Source organism: Acipenser ruthenus, chromosome 11, assembly GCF_902713425.1.
Source record: "Acipenser ruthenus chromosome 11, fAciRut3.2 maternal haplotype, whole genome shotgun sequence".
Lineage (NCBI taxonomy): Eukaryota > Metazoa > Chordata > Actinopteri > Acipenseriformes > Acipenseridae > Acipenser > Acipenser ruthenus.
Genome location: NC_081199.1, coordinates 26,434,174 through 26,459,677, shown reverse-complemented (window position 1 = coordinate 26,459,677; position 25,504 = coordinate 26,434,174). Strand labels below are relative to the sequence as shown.

The window sequence follows — 25,504 nt, the reverse complement described above, 5'->3', positions numbered from 1 at the left end:
GAAAACCACTTCTAGAATTGGTGTCGAAATTATCAACAACAGTCAACCTTCTTTTATTAAGTTATTGTGGGGATCAGATTGTGAGATCTGGAGGTGTCTGTCTGTACATCCGCCCGTCTGAATGTCACACTTAACATTTGTACAAGAAGTTAATGTACATACCGTAAACTTTGCAGTGATGCTTGCACCTCATTTGCTTACCTAATGACATCCACAGCAGGTCTTAAATACCGCATGTACGATTTGATCGATCTACAAAGGGTTTTAAATACTGCTTATCCATCTTTAAACACTGTTCTATACTATTCCGTACATAATGTTGATATACAGCATGGTTATGACATTATATATATATATATATATATATATATATATATATATATATATATATATATATATATATATATATATATATATATATATATATATATTGTTTTTTAAATGTTTTGTATCGCTATTAATGAATAGTCCTTTGCCATTGTTGGCTCTGGCAGAACACACATATTATAGGTTTGCTTTCTGTTGAAGCGTGTATGCAGGAGTGTGCCATCTAGTGGTTTGAATTAATATTGTTACCTTAGTTTTAGCTTTGTTTAGTTTTTTATTTACCTTACATACTAACACAGGAATAACTATTCAGGGTTGCATTTTATTCATTCCTTTAAAGTGTCGTAGGAGTTTTAAACCGTAGACTATTCAGTTATAAAACCAGGACATTGCATTCTAGGTTGTTACTTTATTGATGTACAGTAACAGCTGATTTGTGTGCTCTGCGATATCTTCGGGAAACCAAATTAAAACAAGATACTGCATCTCATCAAACAACCCTAGTGAGGAAGTTGTTTAAAATGAATTAAATAAGATCTGCTTTGGTTGTGCCCGTTATATCATTTCTGTCTCTCTCTGTCTCTCTTCTGTGCAGATGTGGGCTGCAGTGAGGATCTTCCTGAGGCAGAGCTGGTGGGCCTCCTGGAAGACCAGCTGCCCCAGTACCGCCTGCAGGCCGACTCCCTGTACCTGTACGACAGCCAGGACTGGGTCCAGTCACCCACCTACTCCACCGACGACGTCTCCAGTGCTCTCTCACCAGTGCTGGCAGAGGAGACCTTCCGATACATGAGTGAGTGCAGCCAGCTTTATACAGACTGTGCAGCAGTGAGTGCGGACAGCATTTTATATAGACTGTGCATCAGGAGTTCTGATGTCCTGCTGGGACGGACAGATTGTTTAGAGGTCAGAGCTGTCCCTTGGAAACATTTAAGTTTGAGATGAAGTCTCTGGCAGACGTTCTTCCTGCGCCAGGTCCGGGGAGATTGTTTTATTCTCTGGAGCAATCTGCAAGCTCAGATTTCTCCTGTCCTGGGGAAGGTCCTAGTCTTTCTTGAGTGTTGTGTTGTGTGTTTTTTTTACTGTAGCTAATTGGAGCATAACAAATCCTACACTGAGGAATATTTAGGATGGAATTTGCTTCTGCCTTCAAAACGCATTGTGTTTTGTTTGCCTCGGAGGATGAAATCCAGCACCAATATACAATACTATATGAAGTGAACTTTATTAACCCAGTGCCTGTCACATCTGATCAATTCATTACACAGTATAACATGATGTAGAAGAGAACCGCTTTGTAGCTTTCATTAACACTGCAGTAAATGCTATAATCCCTTGCTGGGGATACATATCCCTGGTAACAGGGATATAACGGAGGCAGACGTCCATCCCCACGTATACTGCACACGTTTTCTGAATACTGTATATCTAGAGAGCAGCTTGGCCCGTTATTAGTGCAGCACAAACCAATTTTATTTGATAATTCGGATCAAGCACAGGTGAGGGTCATTGGTGTTGATTGTGCTAATTTGTCAGTCCAAGTGAAGAAACAGCTGCTTGGGTTTGTGTGAACTCCATGGAGTCTAAGAAAAGCAGGAATCTGCACAAATATAAGCAGCTGTTTCTTCACTTGTTTCACTTTGAATGGGCTAATTTACCAGTCAATATCAATGACCCTCGCCTGATTCTCAGCACCTGAATTCTGTGGAGGGCGCAGGCCGAATAATCGCTTTGTGCAGCACTACCAATTATGAGGAGACTTGGTTTGACATTTTTTACCACAAGTTTAGAGATATATGGAAGATGCTGTCTGTATTTACAGTATGAGCTGTGGTCTTATGTCACGTGTACACAATGTACAGGGGGGTCGATTTATTCATGCTGATATCTGTAATTTTGTAAAACCAGCAGTGGTGGGATTTGTATGGTACTTAACTCCACTGACATACTGAAAAGTTACATATAATTTAGTTTGGGGGCGATATCTAGGTTTAGAAATTGGGGGGGATCCTCTGTGCATTTGTTTCAGATTTATTTGTTGATTCTGGGTCAGACATGTCTGTTAAACAAGCCAGTCAATCTGTAATTTAGTACTGACTGGACATGATGCCACACACTATACCTTTAGGAATACAGCCCCCGGTTATTTACTAATTGGTGGGGAAAAAGCAGCAATTTAACAGCCTTCTACTTGTCTTAACAAAGCAGTACAATAGAGAACAATGCAAGGCTGGGGCTGTCAGAGATAGGGCAATATGGGAACACTTGGACAAGAGCCAAAAAACTAGAGCAGCCTATTCCTCCAATTCAAGGGGGGTGGCTCAGAAAAGTCTCAATAGTTACCCTTGAATTTTTTGTTTAATTTATTGCATGGTGCTTTTAAAAGGTTAGTGAGTATTTCAGTATCACCGTTTGCAAGTGGGCTGGACCTACAGCATGTAAATTTAGCAGTAGACCAGATGGCTTGGCAGAGCAGAGGGTGGGTGTGAGAGTGTGGAGCTGTGTGCTAGGCTGTAAGGTCTTGTGTGTGATGTCACACGCTGCATGTCAGGGTTCTCGGCACAGACTGTCAGGAGCGAGTCACATTGGCTTTATGGGAGCGTCCCCTCGCTTCCCTGCAAGGATGTAAACGAAAGGGGAATCGTCATGCCTTTCTCTAACACAGATGTCTGCAAGAATGAGGAGCTGTATGAAGCCTTTGCTTTGGAAGGTGAGCTGCTCCAGTTACTAGCAGTAGATGCTATGTTTGGGAGTATGATATCCCCTCATTGAGAGACTGCAAGCCAGTGCACAAGGTTATAGCAAGTACAGTAGCTTGCATGACCTTTAAAAGAATTGCTAGACCTCAAAAAAAAAAAAATGTTAGCCAACCCTGTATTCTTACCAGTAAAAAATTGCTTTCTAACATTAACATTAGAAATGTGATTTAAAGGATAGTCTCCATAAATCTGACCCATTTGTTCTGTTTTTTTGAATTTATTGAAGTCCTCTCTTAGTGTGGAGTAGAGGTGAGGCGTACACATTGCTTTTAAGTGTTTGTATTGCTCTCAATGTTGCTGTTGTCAGATATTGCATTGCAGACAATAATTAAGCTCTCAGCACACAGAAGTATAAAAATACCACTCCTACCCCTGAGGTCGTGATCAAAGCAGTATAATATAGGACACACTCTCCTATCTGTTATAAGCAAAGGGGACATACATGAAAGCATTTGAAAGAATGCTTTTTGATACAGGGTTCTAAAAATAACAACCTGCTGTTTACCACTGTGTTGCTCTGATTCAAATAGGCATGGAAAAAAATTAGATCCTCAGGCTCGGTTTACATAGATATTTTCCAATAGTTGTTTGTGTTTTACTGATAACATATTGCAGCAAACACCTGTGTATTCAACATGGACTTAAATATGTATATGCATTACAGGTATGGGGCAGTCCCATCTATGAATAAGAAACAGGTACTGAAACTGTGATCTGTTATTATGGCTTGTGGCGGAGTGTCCCGCCCTCATATATATATATAATATATATATATATATATATATATATATATATATATATATATATATATATATATATATATATATATATATGTATATATATATATATATATATATATATATGTATGTGTGTATATATATATATATATATATATATATAAATATATATATATATAAATAAATAAAATGTGTGTCTGTGCTGTTATTGTTTATTATTATTATTATTATTATTATTATTATTATTATTATTATGATTTTTATGAATTAAATGACAGCAACAAGCTGCGTTATTTGTATTTTATTATTGTTTGGTTGGACTGATCAGCTACATAATATAATTAGCTGACAGTCACGCAAATCCGTGCAGAATGTGACCGAGGGATAATATAATAATTGATAGCTAGTTAGTCGCTCAGTCACAAATATAAAAAGACTTGCACAGTGATGAGTGTGTTCGAAAGGCAGCACTACTCGGGTGGTGAAGGAAAGTAAAACTTTAAAGTGAATAGAGAACGATTGCTAAAACGTGCTGGGTCTACACCAGCACGATACTTCCTTGTTTGTTCCGTTTGTTTGTTTGTTTTGGCCAACGTGCCCTTTTGTTTTGTGAGTCTGTTTGTTCTGTTTTGTAAAACTGTTTATTTTACATAGTTGGTCACCTTCAAATGTTGGATGTTCCAGTCATCCCGTTTGAACTGCTGACTCTGTTTTTTCTGGTATAATGTAAAAGGATTGCAGAGCTGTGCTGCTATCTCTGCATTGTTGTATTTACCCGGAAATGAAGGAATGCAGTGTTACTCTAATGGTAGTATAATGCGGACGGCAGCAGGCATTTCTTCAGTCGCCGAGGTTTTTTGGACAGTTTTTCAACCAGGTAGGATTCAGCAAAACTCTATAGACAGACAGATGGGGTACTTTTTGTTGACTCCTACCTACAGTACCTATCTAAGTTCAGCAGACCAACCATTTGAATTATGGTCTAATAGTATAAATCATTGTTTTAGAAATTTATGATGGCCTCTGCTTTGAAATACAGCTGTCCTAGTGCTTCCGGGACCCTGGGAACTAGCTCTGATTGCTGTGTAATTTGCATGTTTAATTCCCACACTAGGAGGTTCTTCTCCCCTGTCCCATTTATTAATGAGGTTAGCTCATGCTGATGTGACAGAATGCAGGGGGATACTGTGCGACCTTCACAGACTTCACAGACTCTCTAACCATGAGACTGCTGTTGTTTCTCACTAGCCTAGTGCTCATAGACTAGAATGAGGAATATTGAACAGTGGAGACAGAAACTTAAAAAAAACAAACAAACAAAAAAAAACACTTTTATAGGGTAGACTGTTGTATGAAAGACTGGTATATGATATATTATCAAACTGTAACACAGACAGTGCATCAAGGTTGACTTTTGGCACGACATTGGCACTCGTAAGGCAATTTAAAATTCCTTGGTGTGGTTTGTTAAATTGATATCTAACGTCTTTGATAAGTCTTTGATACGTCTTTCAATGCACAGTTCATTTTATTGCACTTAATCAAAACCGTACCCTATTTTCATTCAAATGTCTTTTTTCTCCATGTATACTTTGGTTAACCAAATAACTATTTGTTTAAATATTTGGTACCTGTCAATTTTCCCGTGTCGTCTCTATTTCTTATTTATGTGCCCTCTCATTTTACAGTATTCTACCTCTCTACAGGTCTTATCCCCCTCCTCCTCCTCCCATCCCTGCTCTAATGGTTTTCTCTGTCCTTCCCCCTGTTCCCTTCTCTGTGCCATCAGCCTTCCTTGCATTGGAGCCCCGCAGCCTTTCCCAAGGTAATCTGTGGTGATCTCTGTAACCCCTCACAGTAATTTCTATGGACGGCTATACCCACCTACTAGCCTGTAAGGCTGTAGCAACACATTAAAGCCAATATTACAAAATGCCGGTCACAGTACAATGTCACAATTAATGTGATAGTCCTGTGATGTTTAACTCTTTCACCACCAGCTAACGTTAAGAACAATCTCCCTAATAAAACTAATTCTGTAGTTTCAGTGTCCTACTGTATACTGAAGAAGAAATGAAAATGGACACACATCATTAGTTTACTGGGCTGCTAAATTGACCGCAGTTGTCTTTCCTGTACAGCAAAAGCACTCTGCTCTTTTCTAGACTTGTATAAAGTGCCCAAGATGAGGCGCGTTGAATAAGATGCTAGCACAGTGTGTTTGTCCCACTATGCACTGTCTGATGAATTGTCTAGAATTACAGACACACAGTAGGTACTGTATAGCCTCTTGTATGCTAAAGAGATACATCTCTGATTGTGCATGCGGTAGATTGGCCTTGGAAAATGTGTTTTTAATGTGGGTAACCCTGTTTTAATTGAATATTAAATATGGATTTCTTTTTTTTTTTTCTCCAGTTCTAAGTTCAGACAGAGTGGAGCAGATGACCAAAACCTACAATGACATCGACATGGTCACACATCTGTTGGCTGAAGTACGCTATTTAATTACTAAATTAGCACCCTGCACTATTATATTGAATATGAAATGCTGAGAGTTTCATTTTAGCTGTTTACTGCACTGTTCAATTTGCACACCAGTAGTTATACAAAAAACAGTACACATATTGTAAATATTTGTACCATTGATAATATTTTACTTTCAAGAAAATGTTACAGTTTGCAGACTGGAGTAATAGGTCACTCCTGAGCCAGTTGACTGTTTGGTCTTTCCTTGCTGCAGCGCGATCGTGACCTGGAGCTGGCAGCTCGGATTGGCCAGTCTCTACTACAACGCAACCATGTGCTGGCTGAGCGGAACGAGGCCCTAGAGGAGCAGCTGGCTCAGTCCTTTGACCAGGTGAGGGCAGCAGTTTAAACAGTGGAGCGCTAACAAAGCTAATCACAGGTCCCTTTTTTCTGTTGAAGGTCTTTTGGTTCTTTGCTGTTGTTTTTTAACCTTCACTTTGTGATATGCAGATATTTCAAATAAAATGCTCTGTTACAGGTTGCTGCTGCTTCCTGGTCACCAGTCAGTAGTTCAAAGTCATCAATCAGACCATGTGACCTACAATACAGGTGCCAGGATGCAGAAATATATCTATGGCATTATTTGAAATGTTTTATAAATAAATAAATAAAAACAAGTGAACAACCAAAAAATGCACAAAAGATCACCAGTAATGATGGTAAAATGCAGTTAGAAAATAGATTTTAAAGTAGTACTCTGACATTTCATTCAAGCTTACTGATGTTGGTGGGGCTTGATTAAACACCACCACACTTGCTTATCTCTAATTTCTTTCATGTTCCAATTTTTGAAAATGTCAAGTTATGTTTAACTGCCAACAGAGATGAGCTGGATGATTTTTCTTTAGCCAGGCTATGTGCTCCTCTGGTGTTGTGTCTATCCTCACCCTGTGTTTGCTCTCTGCAGGTGAACCAGCTGCAGCATGAGCTGTCTAAGAAGGATGAGCTGCTGCGCATCGTGGCCAGTGCCTCGGAGGAGAGCGAGACCGACTCCAGCTGCTCCACGCCGCTGCGCCACAATGAGTCCTTCACCATGGCTCAGGGTCTCAGCCAGCTGGAGGCGCTACAGAGCAAACTGAGGGATATGGAGGAGGAGAACCTGGCCCTGCGCTCCAAGGTACCCCAGCAAGCCACACTGCACACAGCACATAGACACTGCCTCTTCAGGGTACCTACACTGCACACAGCACATAGACACTGCCTCTTCAGCATACCTACACTTTACACAGCACATACACACTGCCTCTACAGATCACCTGCTTTTGAATAGGTTTTCTCTGAACAGACCAAGTTTGGTATATGTAAAATTCTCCCAGGCATTGGTTTTCTGTGATGCTATTTCAGTGTTCTGGATTTAGGTCACCACGATACCCTAGTTGTGTATGTGTTTATATCCTGGGCAGGGCGTTATGCATGTTATTCCAATACCTTTTTTCTGTTTTCCAGGCCTGCCACCTGAAGACTGAGACGATCACTTATGAGGAGAAGGAACAGCAGCTGGTCAGCGATTGTGTGAAGGAACTCAGTGAGTACATGCCTAAAATACACCATGACTTTGTTGATGGTTAGAGAGTACAGTTCCAAATGCATTTTTTCAATACTGTACAATTCAAAGCCTTTCTTATTGTCTTGCATCTTTTGAAGTATGTTTTTCAACTGTGTTTGAGAGGTGGTTGTCTGTTTTGAATTTGACATCGTAAATGGAGGAGGTAGTTTGTTTCATGCTAGACAAAGAAGCATATCATTAGCAAACTTGTGTTAACCTATAGATATCAAATACACCCCTACCTAACCTAACCAGGATTAAACTAGATAACCTATACAACCCTCCCCAAGCAGAGTAAAATCACATTTGATCACATTTCTGAGTGGTTGTTTCTGTGAGGTCTATTGCGAGTGTCACCTGGCTGAGCTGCTTGTGCTGTTGCCTGCAGGGGAATCCAACAGCCAGATGGTGAGGCTGACGGAGGAGCTGTCCCAGAAGAACGAGGATCTGGTGAGGCACCAGGAGGAGATCGCAAACCTGCTGTCCCAGATTGTGGACCTGCAGCACCGCGTCAAAGAGGTGGGAGAGATGCATGTGACATGAAATACTGTACTACTATTATGGCTTCCAGTAGACTTTTGCAATATCATTTTGTAGTTTCTTTGATTACATGATGTTAAATAAAAGAGCAAAATTATGTTGACTCACATTTTAACAGTACATTTCTACATATAAATTTAGTTTTAAATTGATATAAAACCAGTAAACAATTAAAAATCCACAGTGGAATAAGGAAGAGGCAAATACAATATATTTTTTTAATACAATACACTTACAATCTTGGAGTGTTGCCCCCCTATGTAGATTTTGTAGGAGGATCAATTTAACAGCCTTATACTTAAAATATATTTTGCTTTTCCTGTCCAGCTGGCCATTGAAAAAGAAGAGTTGAAAATACATCTGCAAGCCTCCAAAGTCGCTCAGCGCCAACTCACAACAGAGGTAATTTATTAATTTTTAATATTTATTAATATTAACTTTATTAATGTATGTATAGATCTGTTTGAGTAACCCATGAGGAGAGCTTGTAGGAATTTACAAATCTACAAAATAGGTAAGGGTAATGTTGTTATATACATGTTTAAATCTTGAGCGTGCATTGTCGCCATTTAGCCTTTATCTGGTGAGCAAAGAACAAGATTTATTTTCTTTTATTAACTAGGAAAACAATGTGGATTGATACGCACTTATCTTATCAGGTGCCATCAGTGTGCACAATAAACGGAAATGATTCATGAATCTTAAAATGCAAATGTGTTTTTAGCACTAGAACCGCCGGTCACGTTGACCCATGCATTTTCAAACTGCTTCATTATGAAAATGAAAGACATACTATCGGATAGAACTGAAAAGGTTTATTCATGAACATCTGATCTAACATTTGCATCGCAGCAACACCGTATTTAAATGGAAAATTAAACATAAAGGCTTTATTTTTACTACAAACAGTGAAAAAATATAATAAAATACACATTTCAAAAGAAACGGGTATGTACATATACATATGTACGTACAAAACTGTAAAACCGAAATCATTGTTTCTAATACTACATAAAAAGAAACTATAACACTGCTTCTGGTATGACGGCTGCATTGTACTCTATGGAGGAGTGTACACGTCTGCCAGCTGACTGTGCCTGCATCCAGGAGCTGTGTTGTAAACTATTGTTACACTATTGTGTAAATACAAACCTGGAAAACCAAAATATTTTTTTCTAACAGTAACATAAAAAAAAAGAATATATAACATACTTTTCATATTAGGCACATAAGTTGTTATCCTACCTGTCATTTCAGTTTGCATCTGAGTGCAGCTTGCTGTATTCCAATCAAAATTACTACTTTCAAGATTAAATATTTTCTTCTGATATATTCCCAGTTGAATTTCTGGAACAAAATGAAGGATTGATGTCTCTCAGGTACATTGAGAAATAAAGCAAACTAAGCTTTCACTAAGTTGGCATCTTGGTGCAATTGTACAAATCCAGAATCATAGCAATCTCTGTCTCGTAGTCAGTCTACAAACAAAGAAAGGCTTGAAATAAAAAAACAGAGCAGGAGGGTGTGTGTCTTGTTTGCTGCATTTACCAAAAAAATAGAATATCTTGCGTTATATTAAAAAAAAAAGTATTGTAATGCATGGGTCACATTGACCCACGTGGCGGTTCTAGGTAGAACTGTTTAACTTTTATCATTTTTGCGATTCTGGCTATCAAACACCGTCATTATATTCAATTCATATATTTAGGAAAAATCCAAAACGGACATACACATTGCATTTTAAATGCAAAATGGGTCAAATTGACCTGCATGGCGGTTCTAGTGTTAATGATGTCTTACACAGCAACTGCAAACCAAATAACTGCTGGCAGGTCAAGGTTCATTCGTCCCTTGCATGCCTTGTTTTTGTACATTGCCCAGGTATCGCCATTGACGGGATTTAGATTTTTACCCATAAAGTACAATGATATGCATCAGCTAGTTTTAATAAGTAAAGGTATTTACTTTTTTAATAAGTGTATTAAATGGAAGAATATTCATGTTTTATTTTTTAGCAGTATGATAAAATACAACCTGATTTAACCCAATTTATGTTACTGTGTCCAAACAAAAATAATATTTGAAAAAATAAATGACACGTGTATTGATAGGCCAGAACCACAACGCCTTTTTAGCCCTTCCTTAAATCCATAGCCTCTATTCTGTACATTGGTGCATATATCCATTCTTTTTCTTGTGTTTCAGCTCCATGATCTTCAGGATCTGAATGCAGAGTGTCTGGGAATGCTCCACGAATCCCAGGAGGAGAACAAGGAGCTGCGGAGCAAAACCACGGCCACCACCTCCATGAGACGCCACCAATCCCACGGGATCTTCCCCATGGTGAGACCTCCGGAGCGTGCCTTTCACAGACCATACCTCCCAGCTCCAGTTTCCATTCATGTTTCATTACAAACCCCACTGGGTGTGACTTAGGGTACAGGAGCCAACGGTGGCGGTTTGCTGCTCCACTTCTCATAATGCAGATGAGGTTTTCATTTCTGATGCATCTTCTTCACACTGAAAAGCTGCTGAGGGTACAACACTACAGAGCAGCCCTCTCTTTCATGTCGGTCTTCATCTATTGACTTCCTTTACTGGGCAACATTAGGAACCACGCTGAAGACTTGCTGTGCCACCCTGGTTTACTGAAGCCATAGAACCTTCAGTTGGAATGAAAAGTTATACTAAGCAAGTGGTAAAAAGGGTACTGTAGTTAATTAAGGAATTAAGGAACATTTACTTTAATACTATAGCTAGTAGCTTCGCCATTTAAATGTGAGTTCCCATCTATCAGCTTTAAAGCTATAGTGTTAGTCTAACTTGCTAAAGGGTTGATTTGATCATCCTATACCCTGCCTTTTTTTAAGAGCATTTTTCAGCACTGTGGTCTACTCTGCATGATCAAAACTATATTTGTTGTGTTTTCAATTTGATTGAGCCAGTTAGGAACTAAGCTATCAGGATTTGTAGTGTTCAGAGCACACGACTGGGTGCTCTGTGTGTGGGGTGTGGGGTGAGGCTGACAGCTGTGTGGTTGTGTGTTACAGGACTCCTTGGCTGCGGAGATTGAAGGGACAATGCGCAGGGAGCTCAGTGTGGAGGAGGAGACCTCTTTCCATGACCAAAGGTAGGCTCGACCATCAGAAGCCTGTTAACACACAGGAGTGCAAGTGTGTATTATAACAGTGTTCAGAATAATGTCATCCATTACAAATGGTAAAGAAGGCTGTATGTGTGAGAGAGATTGTGAGTCTCTGCAGAGCGAAACTTAAGTCAAGTAGGAAAATGTTTCGCCCAATGCCGTTTTATAGTTTTAATAGAATCAGAGACAAGACAAATTAAGTAGTTTAATAGAAGTTTCAGCAAACATAGACGTTACAATACAATATGTAGTGCCCAAGCTACCTAACCCACTCACCAGTGAGATGGGGAGTGGGAGCATTGGTCCCATCCTAGGATATGAGATTTCAGCTGTTGTTGATTCCCTCCCTCCACAGGAACAAACAGAAACGGGTTTTTGACGCTGTCAAGACTATAAACGAGTCGGTGCGTTCTCACTCCCCCATGATCCACCGCCCGCTGCCCATCCCCGGATCAAACCAAACCAATGTCATCATGACGGCACAGCCCTTCCTGTCCGGGGACAAGAGCAGCACTGAGCAGCCAACACACAGCCCCAGGTATGTACAGTTCTGGATAAAGTTTTAAATGTAGTTTACTTAGTTCCAGTATGATTCTCCATTTAAATGCTACAGGTAATACAAAATACAATCTACTACAGGTAAAACAATGACATGTTTAAATGTGAGACCAAGGTTCATGGTGATCAGCAGGAATGCTTCAGAGCACAGCAATGCTGCTCAATTGAAACCTACAGTAGCTAATGTGATCTTTTGTTCTGCTCAGATTTTCTTGTAACTGGGATGTACAATGTGTGCCCTAAACACACTGCTCTTGTGGAACTCCAAAAAAAGCACTATTATTAATCTTTTAAACTTTGTCCACAGGCATATGGACTATGTGGACAAAATTGCAATGCTAGTCTAAAGGTGGCTACACAACCACCCCTATTGCAGATCTATTGACTGCTTATAAACAAGTAACTTAAAATAAGTGGGTAATTGTGTATCAATAAATACCTACGTATGCCACTTAAAATAAAGTTTTAACATTACTTACATGCACTGTCTAACGGTTTCTGTCTATCTGTAACGTGTACATTTTAGGGTATGTTTACAGGAGGCTGACTGGCCAGATTGTTGTGTGCAGGGCGAGCTAATGTCCTGGTACCTGTGTTTCTCTAGCTGTCCTAACAGAGTGTTTGGTTGTGTGTCTCAGGGATGGTCATAGGCTCGGTCAGCCCGGCACCCCTGGCAGCAGTGACCTAGGGGCGGCGCTGCACCGGCTTTCCCTGCGGCGGCAGAATTACCTGTGCGAGCGGCAGTTCTTGGAGGAGGAGCGGGAGAGGAAGCTGCAGGCTCTGGTGGAGGAGGACGGGGAAGGCAGCGGCTGCAGCACTCCCTGTGGCAGCATCTTCTCCACAGGGACAAACCGCTCCGACATATCAGGGACTTCCAGCAGCTTCAGGTCCTTCCTGCCTGATAAACTACAGATTGTCAAACCATTAGAAGGTACGATGATCTGCTCTGGAGGTTTAGCAATTTGTTGTTTTGCAAACCGTACACTTGCAGGAAATGGGGGTGGGGGGTGGGGGGTGGGGGGGTGGGGGGTGGGGGGTGGGGGGGGGGGGGGGGGGGCGGACGGACAGTATTTTTATTGCGTGAATGGACATAATTGAGGAAAAGTGTGAGAAGGAATTTAACTACTTTTAAATAAAGTTGTCCCTTACTGTTACGACAGGAGCTAGTTTGCAACTGTCACAGGTTGGATCCAGTTCAGGGTAAACTCTGGCCAGCTTGACTTTTGACAAGTGGAGACGATGTAAAATCTTTAATTGAATCAGACCGTGTCGAGCACAGGCAGACGAGGAATGCACACAAGCAAGAATGGATTCCCAGATAGCCTCTGTAAAACTTTCTCCTATATCTTGTTCTCACAAAGTTTTCAGTGTTGACAGAGAGGGGCAATGCAGAGACAGTGTAATATTATACATTTTAGAGAACTCCTGTACTGTCTGGGTGGATATCCAGTAAGGAATCAGTAGTGGCTTTGAGACGTTGCAGAGGAAATTGAGCCAGTTTATTACGCACAAAGTCATGTATTTGCAAATAACGGAAAAAGTGTGTTTGTGGTAAGTGAAACTTCTGAGAGAGTTGGTAAAATTATTGTCAATGTATAAATCTGAGTGACTTAATACCATTTCTGTACCATACATTAAAAGCAGAATCTACCACAGAGGGAGGGAACACGTGGTTTACGTCTACAGGGGTAGACGTAGAAATAGATTGTAGACCGAATTTCCGCCTAAACTGAGCCCAAATCCAGAGGGATTGACACACCACTGAATAAACACTAAACTGAGAGACAGAGAGGGGAAGGGAGGAGCATAAAAGAGCTGGCAGTGAAGTACCCTGACAAGAAGCAGCTTCCATCACCAGCCATGCAGGCCTGTCCAGTTGGGGATGAGATTGCAACCAGTGCAATAAATTCCAAATGTTAGCTGACCAATAATAAAGATGAAAACTAGGTAAGGCCATACTGCTGTTGGTTTTGTTCTCTGGAGGAAGTCCTTGTGGATTCTGGGATGCTTTTTATTCCAAATAAATGAAACGGTTTTATCCAGGGTGTCGAAAATATTTTTGGTAATAAAAACAGGGATTAAAAAGGAGGAGGGGTGAGAGAGGGCAACCCTGTCTTGTACCCCGATGGAGAGGGAAGTATTTAGAATGTGTGTTGTTTGTGTGACGTGCGAGGTATATAACAGCTTGATCCAAGAAATGAAATTGTGACCAAAGCCAAACCTGTGCAGTGTAGTGAATAAGTAATCCCACTCAACACGATCAAATGCCTTCTCTGCATCAAGTGAAACAATGACCTCTGGCAAGGGGGAAGTAGGAGTATATATTATATTGAACAAATGGCGAAGATTGAAATATGCGTGTCTACCCAGCACAAACCCTGTCTGGTCAGAGGAGATTATGGAGGGGAGAACGGATTCAAGACTAGGGTCCTTAGCAAGAGATTTAAAGTCCCCAATGAGTGGTCCCTCCGCTGCGCCAGTTACCATTTTGCATCACGGGAAATGTAGTGCAGAAGCTGTTTTTAGCCATACCAATCACACCAGATATTAACAAGAATCCAATACAAAATAACGGTAACACTTTAGTTTAGGGATCTGATTATAAACAATCTATAAATATGTTATTAATTATGCTATTAAAAATTATAGAATATGATTAGAAATAAGTTATACATTTTTGTCTTTTTTGCACTATTGTTTATTATCGCTTATAACAGATCTTTTCAGGTCTGTTTGTCTTTCTATGCCTGTCTGTCTGTCTCTCTGTCTGCTTTTATATGTCTGTCTCACCACTTGTATGGGGTTGCTTTGTTTTTGCAGTACAGTTATTATACACTTTTGCAATTGTTTTGTTTTTGCTGTTGTTTATAACCACTTATAACGGATCCCTAAACTAAAGTGTTACCAAAATAACTAAATCAAGCCCTCGCACCAGCAACAATAATAACCCGCACACTCAGAAAACTCTGCGACACACACACACACACACTGCACATTCATACATCCCCAGCTCTCTGAGCACACGAAACAATCATGTAGATGCGCGCGCGCACACACACACACACACGTCAAGGCTTATACATACATGTGCACGCACACACACAACAATATTAATAGTAATATAAGAGTAGGAAGAGTCTTTCTTGAAAAAGTCCATTGTTGCTTGCAGAGTGTAAAATATCTTAACGGTGCCGTTGAAGGAGACTCTGAGGCGGGCCGGGTGTAAAAGGCCATATCTCAGCTTTGCTTCACGGAACAGTGCCTTAACTTCATTAAATGCAGCTCTGCGGTTCACCAGATCTTCACTGAAATCAGAGAAGATATACACTCTTTCTGCGGAAAATAAGCTTTTCCCCTTCCCTTGCCAAACTCAGAATCTGCTCTTTAACCTGGAAGTAATGCACCCTCAGAATGAAAGGCCATGGGCGCTCCCCTTCTGGTTTCGGAGCTGATGAACGGTGTGTACGATCCAGTATGAGCGGTGAATCCAGGCCTGTCTCTCCAAGCAGCTGATGGAGGAAGCTGGACATAAACTCAGTCGGACGGCCTTTCTCCATACCTTCCGGAATGCCAATAACACGCAGGTTATTTCTCCGACTACGGTTCTCCAGATCATCAGTCTTTGCGCAGAGCTTGTTGTTTTCAGAGGACAACAAGTTGCAGGTCATTTCAACTATAGCAAGGCCGGTTTCAAAAGTGTTCATGCAGTCCTCCACCTTCTTCTGTATCGGAGTCCGACCTGGAAGCGGGGATAGTCAGATCAGCGCTGCAGTTTTTTTTGCTGGCTTGTTTTGGTGGCATTGCAAGCTAAATTTAACCGGCTGCAATAAATCAAATAAAATCAAAGACTCAATGCAACAGTTAGCTTTTAGAAAAAATAAAAAAATTGAATTACATCGGATTGTTAAGAATTCTGTTTAAAGTTGTAGGAGCACTACTTTTTTACCTCTTCTCCATAGCTGCCCCCCTAGTGCCCCCCCCCCGCTACCAAGCACTTCTAAACATACAGTAAATGTTGTACACCACTGTGTGCCACCCAAGGCTTTAAAACCCATCATCTTACATGTTATCCGTTGTCTTAACTTTCTTAGGGTCCTTGACTCTGCACCATTGGCAGCAGCTGGCTCAGCCACACCTGGCCACCATTCTGGACTGCCGACCTGGGGTCGTCACCAAAGGCTTCAAACCACTGCCAGAGGACACAGTGTACCACCTGTCAGACCTGGAGGAGGATGAGGAACAGAGGGCAAAGAGGGAGGAGGAGGAAGAGGAAGGAATCACTTTCCAGGTCCAGTATACCTCCACGCCAGAGGACAAGAAACGAGCCCCCCAGGAAGAAGGGAGTCCTCCAAACATCTTCCTGCCAAAGTCCCAAATCCTCACCGTGACAGCCCCCTCTTCTGGTAAGCTTTGGAACCAGTCCAGTCCTTAATGAGGTTAATGCTTGACTTGATAAACAATCCTCATGTAGTTCTCCATTTCTCTTCTCTGCAGCTCATAACCCAGGGAAGTGTCTTTCCTCAACCCACTCTACCTACACCTTCACAAACTGCAGGATTCTCCACCCGTCCGACATCACTCAGGTCACACACAGGTATGGCTGAACTGTGAGAAATGATGTTTGAAATGTTCAGGGCTTTGTCATTACTCTTGTCTGGAGTAAGTGTTTCAGAAGTCAGGGTTCATACAGATCTATAATCAGACTTTAGATTCCCCCTCTATATCCTCACCTATTCCAGAGCAGAACAATACACTCAAAATATAAATACTATCTGATTGCTGGCTTTTTAATATAAAGGTTGAAATGCTCCTATCTGAAAACGGCTTCTTGACATTTTACACCCGTACAGACACTTTTAATGATACTTTCATTTCTTTCTTTGTTTTTGGTGTTACTGATGGTCTTTTGATTTATGTAAAGTTTTAACCCAATTCACGCAGTTATTTACAGTAAATCTCAGACCATTGAAGATATGCTGTTTCTAATTCCAACGACGGTTCCTCTCCTTTTTGTTTAATTTTATAAGGGACTAAAGGTAATTTGGCGGGATGCTGTGTTTTTTTTTAAATTGAAATCCCTGAATATTTTTCCATAGTTTATTTACAAAACATTTAGATCAAAACAAAATAATCAAACATTTGAAAAATCCTTGTTCATCTTTGCACTCCTTTTGATTCCTCCCCTGCTTCCCTAGCTCCATGTACGCACCTCTGCCCCTCGGAGACAGCACTCCGAGTTCCATGAGGACCGGCCCCAGCACTCCGGTCACACCCTGCCGCATGAGCTTGGGAGAGGCCTTCACCCACCGGCGCAACTCCACCACCACCCTCAGCACCACCAGCGGCCTGGCCAAACTCCTGCAGGAGCGGGGCATCTCCGCCCAGGTGTACAGCAGCCTAGTCTCGGAGACTCCATCCTCCATTCGGAGCCCAAGAAAAGCAGCCTCTCTCCCTGCTCCTCCCTCCACCCCTCCCAACTCCCCCTCCCACTCCCCGTGTGGCTCCCCTGTCCCCTTCGAGCCTCGCCAGGAGAACTTCCTGGCGTCGCGGCCGGCCGAGGTGTTCCTGCAGGATGTGTACGGCCTGAAGCCCAGTCGGAGCCGGCCTGACCTCACCCAGAACAGAGTCAATCTGGTGGAGAGGCTCAAGAGGATGGGCTTCACCAAGGTGCTGCAGGCGGGGCCCAAGGGGGGCCTGCAACACCATGAGTCTGCCCTCTTTGTGGCCACTGGAGGGAGCCTGCTGGACGGGCTGAGGAGGAACCAGAGTTTGCCTGTCATGATAGGAGGCCTGGGACCCCCTGTCAGCAGCCCCCCTGCAGTCCCCCTCACCCTCCCGCGAATGGACAGCGTGAGAGAGGACAGGGCTCCCGAGATCAAATCACCAGCAGGAGAGACGACTGAGTGAAACGCACCAGCCTTATGGACTGGGCAACAGTGGAAAAAGTGGGGAAGGGTTTGTTAATATAAAGAGTGCGGAGCAAATACAGGGGAAGCTATAAACAAACACACTTCTCTCTCGTTTTTTTTTTTTATTATTATTTTTATTTTATTTTTTTTTTAATACAGACACAAAAAAACAATCTGTCAATTTCCAAAAAAACACCGGTTTCAATTTCAAATCGTAAAGGATTACAATTTATAATTGTACTGAATTATGTAAATGTTGACCAAGCTTGTAAAACATACTATAAGCAAACAATTATGTTAAATGCAAAACTGAAAAGTACTGTAAGATTTAGTAAACTGTATGGACACAATAGTACTGTCTAAGTAGTTCCTATATTGGAGTTACGGTATGTGCTTTATCATTTTTTTTTATGGGAAGTTGTGTTCTTGAGAGGTGTTGCAGTTTACAGAAGGAATGTGGAAGTTGATGATGGTAAGAGAAGGTTAGAGAAGGTTTGAAAAGGTAGTGTGAGAGAGGGAGAAAGAGGTAGGGAATCTAAAGGTTGAAGGGAATGGAGATGAGAGAGAAAAGGATGGAGATAGATAGAGGGATGCGATAAAGTAAACCCCTTAAGAAATGGCTAAGCGGTCGTGGTTAACAAGGCTGCATCTAACCCCTTTAAATAAAATAAAGGCCACTTTGCCCAAGGCAAACTTGTAACCACTTGGAGGAAAGCTGTGGATTATTGACCCAGCACTCCCACTACAGCTGAAAGCATGTCTGAAGAAACATTATGGTAAACACTAGGTAGCAAAACTGTTTAAAAAGCTTAAAGCACAGGTGACCCATTGATTTTAAGCTTTGTTTTAACTTTCAAAGGAAATTCATAATAATGAAGACACAAAGCTGTGGGGGGATGATAGCCTTTTGGAGTTCTGGAATGTCCATCATTGCAGTTCAGATCCCCTTGGTTACGCTGTCTGGCTCTTGGAATTGTAGCTTTTTTGTGTATTTTATTTTTTTTAAATGACAAGTGTGAGATGCTGGTAATCCAAGCCTACTTGTCTAAAAGCCACTTATTTTATTGACATGAAATCAAAGCTCCCTCTGATTTCAATGGAGCACATTACAAAGCATGTAAAACATTCCAAGCAATTTAAAAAATGAAGGAATGTATTGACAGAGGTTCTCCTGTTTTTAAAATATAATGGTTTCTATCAGTGATCAACATGTTGTTATTTTGTACATAAAAAAAAGCTAACCTATTGGCACAGTATTGTCTCCTTTTCTTGTTTATAATTCCAGATTTGTATCAATGTGTGCAATAAGATTCTATCAAGTGTTTATATACAGTTAATGAGTAACTCTTTGCATTCTCAAAGCATGTTAAGATTGTTGTAACTTTTAAATAATGCATTTATTAAATGTTGTGAATGGATGGCAGATTCTGAGCTTCTCCAGTATAACTATAGTTGTACTGGAGAAACCAGCACTGCACTATAAAGGGTTTCCTTATGCTGCTGTGTTTCGCTATGAGGTGGGCAAAAAAGAATGCAAACAAGTTTGTTCATATTTCAGTATTATAGGAATAAAGACTTTTTTGCAATATTACACAAACCTATTCCCCTTATAGCAAATATTAAGTAAATGTATTGAAGTGTTTAGTCAATAGAAATTGTTGAATAGGACTACCCCCCCCCCCCCCCCTCCAGCTTTATCGATTAGTCGTCTTAGTCAACCATTGATCATATCCGTGATGCGCACGTGGGAAAATAAGCCATATGTTTGTTGCTGACTACCGATCTAGTGACTGTTGTTGAACCATGTTCCGCCGGGTTTGGTCAAAAGGTCACCAAACTGACTTGCCTCCTCAGTCCTGAATGTCCAGCTGAGCCTGCTGTGCAATCTGTATCCTAGTGTCGTGTATTGTTCTAGAGGAGTGTGTGCTAGAATTGTGTGACAGACCCCCATGTGTAGGATTGTTAGGGTCCTTATAGGAGCATGCTTGGATTTAGATGTAGGGAATGGATCTGAAACCATGGGCATTGTGATGGCAGCTGAACATGTAGTTGCCTTAGCCACCCACTCATCACTCTTCAGTATAATGAGTTTGGATAGTTTATCCAGTGTACTAGGTGTCAAGAACAAATCGAATTACAGTGCTCCCTTGATAATTCACGATTTGATAAGTCACAAATTCGGTTAATTCCTGGTTAGTCCATGTTGACAATAAATTGTAGAACGGTTATTTTACTGCATAAGGACCTTTCACTAATTCGGTGTATTCAATATTTAATGATTTTTTTGGCCTGAAAATCAGATAGCGAAATAGAGGGAGCGCTGTAGTTTGCTTTTAAAATGAAGCGGATCAAAAATAAACAGGAAATCAATGTTAACAATTCAAAATATGATTTGTTGTTGTTGTTGTTTCTTTATCTAACCAAGGCAGCTATTGACCATTTATTACCGTACATCTTCAAATTAACACCTCCCTTGAATAAACACTGCAGCAGTTTTAGGCTATTTTAAATAAATGCTGCTGCATTCATTTGAAGATATAGGAGTCAGACCTTTTCAAGCAGTTTTTCTGCAAGTACAGAAATTCAAAACAGGAACCCAACCTGTTGTGTCCTGCTGTATATAAAACAAATCTTTTGCTTAAGAAGAAAAGCCTAAACAATATATAATGAAATGCGTTTCCCTTCTGATGTGGAAGATGGTTAACCATTACGTGGTTTGGGGCTTTCAAGGGAAGTTCTGCACAAGAAGGGAAATGTGTTGGAATGTCTGCCAGTATTCTGCCTTTTCCTTCATTAAGTTTCCCTTTTGATACTGTTAGGACTGTACATGTCGATTTTGTTGTACAATTTCAGTTAACTCGGGTGGTGGCTTGGGAAGCTCATGGCTTACTTTCAGCTCATAACATGGTAAAGTCCCAACAAGGTTACTGTTCAAATTGGCCAGTACTGTAAGGAAACTCAGTGTGGAACTGGAAAATTAATTAGAAGTGTAATAGTAATGGATAGATCCCCTTTGATAAATGTAGCATGCTTGTCCTATTAAATCTGAATTATATGTAGTAATTTAGATTGGCACTACTCGCTTGTGTTTATTTTATTATTTTCACAGGATACGTTTATATATATATATATATATATATATATATATATAATTATATATATATATATATATATATATATATATATATATATATATATATATATATATATATATATATATATATATATATATATATATATATATATATATAATTATATGCAGGTGTATAATTATTATTGTAAAATAAGTTCATATTGTTGTCCAATGTATTCAATTTGTAAGGGCTGAGATGACCCTGTAACAATGATTTGCCTCAATAAAACTATAAAACTAACCCCTAACAAATACATGGTTGGTCATACACTATGTGAGCCTAAAATATTTGGCCTACAGTTGTAGACATGTTCCCTATAGAAACCAGAATATAATTCCATCACAGGATTAAATAAATATATTTAAAAAAATTAAAGAGGCTACCTTTTCAAGAATGTAGCTGTGCCTACTATTGGTCAGTGTCTTTACAGATATGCCCGGGTAAGGCGTGTGCTCTGTAGAATGCTGCAACATAGACCATTATGGTTGGTACATTTATTGTTGCTCAATTTTACCACTTGTGTAACAGAAGGGAGTGTTATATTTAGTTGATAAAACCACTGTCAGACCACACCATCCTCTTCCTTGTGCTTCACTCTGACTGGCCGAAGAGTTGCATTGCTCTACAGAGCAGTTGTTTTATAGGAAGGTTTGGCTTGTTTTGTTCATTGGGTCATGCCAGATGTCAGTGTTTTTCTTTTCTAGCACTTCCTGTTTTTTTGTTTTTTTTCATTTTGAATGTAGTATTAACATATTCATTATAAATTGAAGGATGACTAATAAGTACATTTTATATCTATATCTATATCTATATATATATATATATATATATATATATATATATATATATATATATATATATATATATATATATATATTTAAATCTACATTTATTTTGGTCTTGGTTATGAAGAAAATAAGAAATGTTCCATGAAGGAGGCCAGCTATTGTTTTAAAACCATGCTTTTATATTTTGCACTGGAAACAGACTTTATTTGTAAGGGTTCAAATAACTGTTTATTGTCTTCTGTTTTGTTTTTAATTGAGGTTCTGAAGATACCAGTAAACCTGTAGTGTGACGTAATGATTGTAAAGATATCTGTTCATTTAAAAACAAAAATGTAATCAAGAATGATGAGCATTACACTGAGTGACCCTCAAATAAGCTACAGCTATATTGCTTTAAAAAAAACTGAACCAAGCTAATACATTTTGTATCTCTTACCTCAAGCAATGCTAATGCTGGGGAATTACAGAAACTTGGATGGGGAAAAAATGTAATATACTCTCATGACTGGAAATCAATTATGTTGGACATTTTAGAGAGTTATTTGAACTCCTGATTTATGATATCTGTTTCCACTCTGCTGTTACTTTTACTTTTAAATACACACATTTTATATATATATATATATATATATATATATATATATATATATATATATATATATATATATATATATATATATATTGTATGTGTGAGATCTGGCATCCAGTAATTTAAATTGAATGCTGTGTATCTTTCCCTCCAGAAAGAACTGCAATTTCTAATAATAATAATAAAAACCAACCATTTTAAGAGAACTTGTCTTGACTTTTTTAAATTTTTTTAACACTACCAAAAGAACGTTGGGTGTATACTCCGGTCATAAATTAATTCGTATTTTTTTTAAAGGAGAAACATTATTTTACAAAACTGAGAAACAACAACTGCTTGAAATTACAGTCACTCTGATTAATCATTAAACACATTTCCTTATACAGCATGATGAATTTCGACATGGTCCCGGCCAAATTTACCAGTCGTTTATTGTACATGACTTAATATGAATTTCCTGTTTGCAAATTATTTTGGAGGCCCCAAGGGAGGAACAATTTGCATAAAAGGAATTGCCCTAATTAGAACAGCAGTGCAAAGGACATAAATGTATTAATCTGCTTCCAGATTAGTGCCTCTGTACTGTACTTCAGTGCTGTTTTGAGATCGCTCATCCAGTGATGCATTTTGAGTTGCCGTAGTGCTCACGGATCAATGCCATTTCTATGAAGCAGTGTAAAAAGGTGCATCATCCTTGCAGAACAAAGTGAAGTTGAAAACGGTTGCACCACCATTCATGAAAAAGAAAGGTGTTGCTACAGATTTCAACATTTTAGCAAACACTTTTGTCAACCATTTTGAAAAGCTGGGATACAGTAATCAAGGCCTATGAACAGAAAACTGTGGCAGTTGTAAGTGTTTCCGATTTGCTCAATACCCTGGTGTTGAACGCCTTTCTTTTTGAGGTCTAAAAATGACCTTTATCAGAATGGGACATGCAGATTTCAAACGCAGTGAATTTATAATGTATACTTTTTAAAAGTTCACTTACAACTGTATTTTCAATAAAATGCACAGTACTTTTAAATGTATAATACTTTTCATTGTACAGGTGCACTCCGCTTATAACTGATTCCAAGGCACAATGGAAATCAGTACTTTATAAACAAAGTAAGTAGGAAACACAATTCGAAATGCTGTAGGGGCCTATGTAACTGCAGTGTGAACATAAGTGCCTTAAATATAAACAGTACAAGAAAGCTTAACTGCCAAACAAAGTGAGTTTATTATTTGTACAAAACACAGTACAATGTAATAAGTAGTACCATTTCACGAATGTATATTTTCGCTAAATGTAATTTAAAATTGTATACGTTTAAATTGTACAACGGCTGTGCCAACAAAAACATAGAATAAAAGTAAACAGCAACTGTTTTTCCTGCCTTACATCACAAATACCCCGGTGATTAACTCACAAAAGACCTGGCTGTGGAAGAGGAAAACTGTATGTATTAAACGGTATAAACAAGTCCGTTTTTAACCACAGTAATTCCCCATTAAAACCCATGTTGTTTGGGGCATGGCTCAATGCGTTGTTAACAGAACTCTGTTCTAACAGGATCAGTTATAAGAGGAGTGCACCTGCTGTACTGCAGTTGAAAATTGTGTTCAGTGTTACTGTAACTTCAAAAATAACAATTACTGATGAGACTTTTTTTTTTGATGGCCCCTTGAAATTTGTATTGAGAGGTGACTGTATATTACTTTGTTTGTTTTCTAATAGGAATTTAAGGACAGGGTAAATCGGATAAAGTTTTATTCAAGCACATCATATCAAACATCTGCACAGCTGAAACGCCGTATTTAAATGATCAATTAAACATAAAATAGTTTATTTTCTAACTTGCCACATATAAAGCACTCCCTAATCCATGTGCATGCATTTCCTTGAATCCCTACTGCTGTCAGTTTGAGAATTAATCTTTTATGCAGGACTTTGTCAAAAGCTTTCTGGAAATCTAAATAAAACATGTCATATGGTTTGCAATTATCCATTGTCAATGTTGCATCCTCAAAAAAGTCAAGCAGGTTAGTTAGACACATTCTCCCTTTCCTAAAACCATGCTGACTGTCTCCCAGGATATTGTTACCATATAGGTAATTTTCCATTTTGGATCTTATTATAGTTTCCATAAGTTTACATATAATAGAAGTCAGGCTTATTGGTCTGTAGTTACCTGGTTTGGTTTTGTCTCCCTTTTTGTGGATCGGTATTACATTTGCAATTTTCCAGTCTGTCGGTACAACCCCTGTGTCAAGAGTCTGTTGCATGATCTTGGTTAGCGGTTTGTAAATAACTTCTTTCATTTCTTTGAGTACTATTGGGAGGATCTTATCCAGCCCAGGGGATTTGTTTATTTTAAGAGCTCCTTGTCTCTTTAACACTTCTGCCTCTGTTATGCTAAAGTTATTTAAAACTGGATAGGAACAGGTCGACATGTGGGCCATGTTGTCCGTGTCCTCCTTTGTAAAAACCTGTGAAAAGTAATCATTTAATATATTTGCATCTATGATTTTGCCATTTGTGTCTCTTAGACATTTAACATCCTCTTTGAATGTTCTCTTGCTGTTAAAGTATTGGAAAAACATTTTGGAATTGGTTTTAGCCCCCTTAGCAATGCTCATTTCTATCTCTCTCTTGGCCTTTCTAACTTCCTTTTTGACTTGTGTTTGCAGTTCCAAGTACTCTTTCTGTGTAATCAAAATAAACAATTGTAACACTTAATTTGAGCCAGAAAGAATAGTATTGAAGTTCTACTATAACCCAACTGGACACACATACTGGTAATGGCTAAGAATTGTCTGCCGGTAGACTCTGAGAAGTTAACTAAGGAAAAAAAGAACACTCTATTGAACCTTTCCCTTTTCAATTGAATAGCCAATCCGCTTTGAGTCCTGTTGCCAGAGTGACGGCCTGGGCCACTGTACACTAAGCCAATACAC

At 39.5% G+C, this 25,504-nt stretch overlaps 1 protein-coding gene across 5 annotated transcripts in view; it reads left to right on the top strand.

Moving 5' to 3' along the window:
* The window catches only part of LOC117426948 (trafficking kinesin-binding protein 2-like), a 34,952-nt gene extending 13,750 nt beyond the window's left edge, over positions 1–21,202 (top strand). For 3 of the 5 annotated variants that reach the window (XM_034045205.3, XM_034045206.3, XM_059033524.1), the window contains exons 3-17: positions 923–1,120; positions 5,613–5,648; positions 6,242–6,318; positions 6,567–6,683; positions 7,260–7,469; positions 7,799–7,877; positions 8,287–8,417; positions 8,766–8,840; positions 10,644–10,781; positions 11,489–11,568; positions 11,939–12,121; positions 12,780–13,072; positions 16,233–16,544; positions 16,636–16,735; positions 17,337–21,202. In XM_034045205.3, coding sequence (XP_033901096.1) covers positions 923–1,120; positions 5,613–5,648; positions 6,242–6,318; positions 6,567–6,683; positions 7,260–7,469; positions 7,799–7,877; positions 8,287–8,417; positions 8,766–8,840; positions 10,644–10,781; positions 11,489–11,568; positions 11,939–12,121; positions 12,780–13,072; positions 16,233–16,544; positions 16,636–16,735; positions 17,337–18,048 — 2,741 coding nt within the window. In that variant the 3' untranslated portion in view covers positions 18,049–21,202. Of the gene's footprint in view, positions 1–922; positions 1,121–2,093; positions 3,038–5,612; positions 5,649–6,241; positions 6,319–6,566; positions 6,684–7,259; positions 7,470–7,798; positions 7,878–8,286; positions 8,418–8,765; positions 8,841–10,643; positions 10,782–11,488; positions 11,569–11,938; positions 12,122–12,779; positions 13,073–16,232; positions 16,545–16,635; positions 16,736–17,336 lie in introns of those variants that run through there. The other 2 variants (XM_034045209.3, XM_034045208.3) reach the window with 2 other exon arrangements.
* Positions 21,203–25,504: the final 4,302 nt, after the last annotated feature.